This window comes from Myotis lucifugus, unplaced genomic scaffold (genome assembly GCF_000147115.1).
Source record: "Myotis lucifugus unplaced genomic scaffold, Myoluc2.0 scaffold_434, whole genome shotgun sequence".
Lineage (NCBI taxonomy): Eukaryota > Metazoa > Chordata > Mammalia > Chiroptera > Vespertilionidae > Myotis > Myotis lucifugus.
This window is the reverse complement of record NW_005871482.1, coordinates 471,130-477,129: the sequence shown is the minus strand read 5'-3', so window position 1 is coordinate 477,129 and position 6,000 is coordinate 471,130. Positions and strand designations below refer to the sequence as shown.

The 6,000-nt window shown below is 49.0% G+C and overlaps 1 protein-coding gene across 1 annotated transcript in view; it reads left to right on the top strand.

The window, feature by feature from the left end:
• The window catches only part of LOC102419868 (poly [ADP-ribose] polymerase 8), a 128,102-nt gene that overhangs the window by 64,442 nt on the left and 57,660 nt on the right, over window positions 1–6,000 (top strand). Inside the window, 1 exon segment of the mRNA XM_023744176.1 lies at window positions 3,141–3,178. Within this exon segment, the coding sequence (XP_023599944.1) occupies window positions 3,141–3,178 (38 nt within the window).

The following is a 6,000-nucleotide window of genomic DNA, read 5'->3' as shown; positions in this document are numbered from 1 at the left end:
TTAGTCTTTCACGAAGGGACAGACATTTCCTTCTCTCTGGTGCCTGAGAGAAGTGTGAGCCTGTAGTTGGGGGATGGGGTGGGGGTGAAGGGTGGGAGGGTGGGAGCAGACTTTGGGGATGCCTGGGGGAGGAACCGTGTGATCATCTACTTTACCCGGGCATGGTATGTGGTGTTGGAAAGGTATGAGGGTTTGAGAAAACAATTGAGAAGAAAAAGCAAAGAAATCCATGAGGGGTGGGTGCTGGGGCCAGTGAGCCGAGCTGTGAGTAGCTGGTGTTGAGACCTCGTGTCCCCCGTGGGCCCTGGAAATCCCTCCCTCTGCATGAGAGACAGGTGCTTGGTGGCTAATAGCAGTGAAGGAGGAGGGCACTGTAGTCGCTGACCTGGCTGTTGAGAAGGCATGTGGAAGGTAAAAGTGATCATGAGGGATGATGCGTGTCTGGGAAGCGCATGGCAGTGAAACAGCAAATCTGAGGTCCAGCCGCCCCACACCCCCTCCCGCAGGAGACGCAGGCCTGGTTTGGAGGTGGGCGCCCGGCGTCTCTTTCCTGCCGTGGGACCAGGAGGGGCAGGGGATGCTGTGTGCTGAGGGGGTTCTGTCCCAGGAAGCCCACGTGGTCTGGGAGCGGCCTGGGTCCCTCATCCTCTGGTCTGAGCTGTCGTCTTGCAAGTGGACGCAGAGCTGAGACGCGTCCTCACAGCATTGTGTCCGGGGGAGGCCTGCGCGTCTTCAGCCGCAACAAACAGGCATTCCGCGCCGCGTCTGCCCCACCGACCAGGTCCTCTGGCCTCATCGGCCATGTCTGCACCGCGCATGGCTCCCCGAGAGCCTGGCCCGGAGTGAGCTGGCTTCCCTGCGGTTCGGCAGCTGCTAGTTCCTTCCTGGGGCTTCCGCCTCTGCGCTGCGCTTGGGAAATGCGTGCGGTCCCTCCCTCGGGTGGCACAGCCGTGAATGAGGTCATCAGGGCGGGCTTCGGCCTGTGATACATGTGACCTGGACATTGTGATCCTGAGACCATTGGGCTCCCCGGGCGCCCTCGTTCACGCGGAACTTCTCTCCTGCACGTTCTCACGCGGGTCCTGGGAGCCACTAGGACTCGGCACCTGCGTCCGTGTGCCCGGCGCCCGTGAGCCCGGCATCTGCGCCCGTGTGTCCGGCATCTCCATCGTGTGTCTGGCACCTGTGCCCGTGTGCCCGGCATCTGCGCCGTGTGTCTGGCACCTGTGCCCGTGTGCCCGGCATCTGCGCCGTGTGTCTGGCACCTGTGCCCGTGTGTATAGCGTTGTCCTGCGGCCCGACACCTGTTAGGCCGTTCAGTCCTCGCAGCAGGCCTGGGAGGCGGGTCTGGATCCTGCTGTTTTACTGAAGGAGGTTGAGCAGAGGTCACTTCCCCAGGCTGCCGGGCTAGTGAGGCCGGGGCTGGCACCGGACCCCTGCGGCCGTGGCTCCCACCGCAGCGGCTCCCCCATTGGAGGGGTGGACCTGGGAGCGCAGTGAGGCTGCCACCGGGATGGAGACAGGGACTTGGGGAAAAAGGAAGCGGCTGCTGGTGGTTGGGAGGCTGGGCTGCTGGGCACTGACTCACTGGTGCTGCATGTGGCCTGGCAGGGGCCCAGCTCCTGTCACTCAGATGCGTGAGGGCTGCCTTCATCATGACTTCGTTCTGCACAGTCCAGTCCCCTGCGCGAGGGACGGAATCATGGGAAAAAGACTCCTATGGGGCCAGCCTGTCTGAGGCTGCAGTGACATGGTTGTGTTCTCCTGTGATTCTTGGCGTTGGATTCGGGCCAGGACGCCCTGCGCTGGGCCCTGGGCGGAGGGGGGGGGGGGGTTAGGGGGGAGGGAGGAGGAAAAGGGAGGCTGGGGAGGGGGGTTAGGGGGAGAGGGGAGGGGCGTGGGCAATGTCTGCCTTTTGGTGTTGCCTCCTCCTCCCCCTCACAGACCTCCCCGCGGACAGTGCTCATGTTTTACTGCACCACCTCCTCCTCCGGTCGTTCTCCAGTGTGTTCTAAATAGTCCAGGCTCAGTCATTTTTCCAAAAACCCAAATCTTAAAATATTGTCATGCTTCGTCCTCCGGGTTCCATTTATAGAATCTCCTTGGAATCGCAGAGTTACAGAGACGAGCATCGGCTGGGAGGATGTGGGGTGCAGGGACTGGGGTGAGCAGACGAGGGAAATGTTGGGTCGGATGGTCTGCGTCTTGATTGGCGGTGGGGGTGTAGGACGCAGACGTGCTAGAAGGACGCGGAGCTGTCACCTGCTCCTGCCTTCGATGTTGTCCTGTGGGTCCGTGGGTGTGATCAGCGCGGGGACTGGGTGGAAGGAACGTGCGACCTCCCTGTATTACCTGCAACTTCGTGTGAACCTATTTTAAAATAAATTTTTTTTTTAAAAGATACCGTCTTTCCTTTGTCTACCATAGTCATCCTGTTTCATAGTCTGTTTCCTCTGAAGCAATCATTCAAAGTCGTTTTCCTGATTTTTTTCTACTTAAGTCCTGTTTGGCCTTAACTCGTGTCTGACTCACCAAGTTACCAAGATGTGCTTCCTGATGAATCGAGCGATTTAATGTGGGGATTTCTGGTCTGTTTTGCATGTTACCGTATAGACTTGTATCTATGTAAATGAATGGGTGTGTGGGTTTGGTTTTTATTTTGTAACTAGAGGCCCGGTACACAGAATTTGTGCACTTGGCGGCGGCGGGGGTGGGGGTGTCACAGCCTGGATTGTGAGAGGGCACAGACCAGGCCAAAGGACCCCACCGGTGCACGATCAGGCCCGGGAAGGGTCAGCCAGGTAGGGACCGCAGGAGGGCTCCAGGGCGTGTCCGGCCCGTCTTGCTCAGTCCTTATCAGCCAGACCCCAGCAGCAAGCTAACCTACCAGTTGGAGCGTCTGCCCCCTGGTGGTCAGTGCACGTCATAACACCTGGTCGACTGTCTGTCCCCTGGTGGTCAGTACATGTCATAGCAAGTGGTTGAGCGGCCTTAGCATATCATTAGCATATTACACTTTGATTGGTTGAACGGACGCCCAGATGACCGGACACTCAGCATATTAGGCTTTTATTATATAGGGAAGCATTTCTTCCATAGCAGTAACTTGACCTTGTTTCTCTTTTCTTCTGTTTTAACAGTGTATCCTATTCAGTACACGTATCTGAAGACTACCCAGGTAGGATTTTCTTCTTTTAATTCTTATCACAAATGCTTATGTCATGATTTCTTTGTGTATTTCTTTCTCCCGGAGACGTAAAATGTATATCACTGTACTTAGGGGGGAAGCGTTGGCAGGGGCGACTTAAAGACAGAAGAAGCCCGCTGATGCCTGCGAGGTGCCGTCCTATCCTGGGATGCAGTTTGGGGTCCAGATAGTTTCCCCATGAGAAGGAGGGCACTGGGCCCTGTGATAGCATCAGCCTCAATATTTACCTCCTTGCAATTAAACATTTTAAGATCTGGTTTAGTTGTTGGTTTTGGAACATCATTTGACTTTTCATAATGTAAAAATAATGGGCAAAAATGTAACAGCTAAAATAATAGTAGTAGCTAAAAATAATAAACCTTTCTTCATCTCTCCGAGTAGATACATAAACAGTCCTCCCAGCACTCCTACGCGATTTTTCCCATCATTTCCCCCTTTTGCAGGTGAGCGATGCCCTGGTAGTGAAGGAAGAACTGGGGTTTGAACCCAATAATCCAGAGCCCGGGTGCCCTCAGTAGGCATCTTCCATAGGCATAGCTGCCCTCACTGTGTCCTGAAACACGTGACCAGGCCCGCACATGCTCGTCCCCGGAGACAGGTTGTCAGAGCCCTGCAGACCCACTTTTCCATAAAGCAAACGAGCATCTTTCTTGTAGGGCAGCCGATCCTCTAGGCTCCCTGTAAGCTCAGCAGAGCCGAGGTGCAGGCGCTGACATTCACGGCACGATAACTTGGAGATGTCAACAAGGTGCTTCTCACGAATGGTACCCAGACTGTTACCTTGAACAGGAGCCGAAGCAAGCACTGTTGACTTGGTGTAGATCACATGACTGGATTCGTTTACCCCAGTGAAAAGGGTGTAATGCAAGAATCTAACGCAAAGAATAGCCAATTGTAACTGCCTGTGTTTCACGTATACAGCGTGGGGCAAAAGTAGGTGTACAGTTGTTCGTATAGAAAATAATGCAATAGTTAGTAAATAAGAATACAAGCATAAACTCCGTGTTTCGCATACTCAGAACTGTACACCTGCTTTTGCCCCACCCTGTGTGTATCTCACTCCAGGATTCTTACTGAGTACAGTCAGATGCTTAACAAAGTCACTGTGGTGATCTGTCAGGGTCATAAATTGGAAACAAAATTCCAGTTCCTTTTCAAACCTAGCCATTTTATTCACAGACTCTGTGTGACTGGGATCCCATTTTTCAGCATAAAAAGACCAGATTGATATAAGTGACTTTGATTATGTGTACTTGGAGTGTTTTAAAAAATAATTAGTTTATAATGTGTGTGAGGATGTTGTAAAACTCATTTCCTTAGCATTTAAGCTGTGTGTTTTCTGTGGTGGTTTGCAGTATGCATTTTGACTTTTAATCTTGTAAGATCAAAGTCACCTTTTAAAATGTTGTAAATCATAAACTCCTTTCTGAGAACAGGAGATACTTTATTTATTACCTTTTGTTTGGTATGATCTTCGTGTTTTGAGCATAGTATTTTATCTGTTGTACAATTTTTACAAGGTGTGTGTGGGGGGGGTTACTTATTATTAAAGATAAGCCCGTTTCTTAAGAGTAGTATAAAAAGTATTCTGGGAAGATTTTAGTGGAAGAACAAGAGAAGATATATTTATAAAGAAAAAATATTTTTTTTTGTAGATGATTTTGCAATCAGCCCTTATTTACACGGATATAGAATGTTTTGGATGCTCAGTGTTTGCTAAGCATGTTAGGAAAATAAAAGCCCCACTGTTGGTTGTAAATATTGTAATTATTGTGCTTCTCATCTGAGGCAGCCAAGAGCAGTGCAGGACTTTATTTCAAGGGATAGAAATGATGCCACAAATCAAGTCCCAAGTTGGAGACAGGGAAGTCTTCTGTCGCATAGGAAAGGTGAAGAGGCCTTCAATAAATCAAGGGAACCAAATGTTTAGCTCCCTCTTGTGGCCAAGAGGTATTTCTCTTTTTCTCGCCAAGTGGAGTTTGGCGATACCCCACTATAGAGTATTGGAAACACAATATTGGAAATACAATATAGAAAAATTGAAATTAAAAAATAAAGCATTGGTTTTCATGTGTGCTTTTTAAAATTGAATTTTTTTCCTTGGGGCAGTTTGTAGTGAATTTCCAATATAATTTCATTTATAAAAAGAAAAACTGTATAAATAAGGCCCACGAATGGGAGGGATCAGTGTGTTCTGGGTGGAGATTTGAATTGGGTCACGCAGCCAGTACACCGAATGTCCAGTATTTTCGTACACGTAATTGAATTGACTCGAAATGTCAGTCTTTGTAGAGACAGAACTATCAGGACATTTTATACTTGAAGAAATGTGCTGGGTGAAGTTCAATAGTGTTTCCCAAGGACGTGCTGTTTGGTGGTAAAACCAAGTCTATAATTAAGCTCTGATTCCCATCAGTACTGGAGAATTAGTCGTAATATTTCCACGGAGCTTTCTTTAAAATGCATATCAGTATGGTAATATTTTCCCAATCATTAAATTTTAATCTACATTTATTTGCATTAAGAGTACAGTTAATATGCTTGATTTCTCAGATAGATAATATTATTTAAAATTTATATGTTTGCTTTTCCTTTACACTACCCATATTTGTATTTTTTTCTCCTTCTGTTCTGGCTAGAACATCCAGAATAATTTTTAATAATAGATGTGAATGTTGGCAGCTTTATCCCTCTTCTCAAAATTAGGGAGCGTGCTTGCAATTGCTTTCTTTCAGAAAAGGAAGTGTTCCTGTCCTCATTTACCAAGCGCTTTTTTTTTTGAGTATTAAATT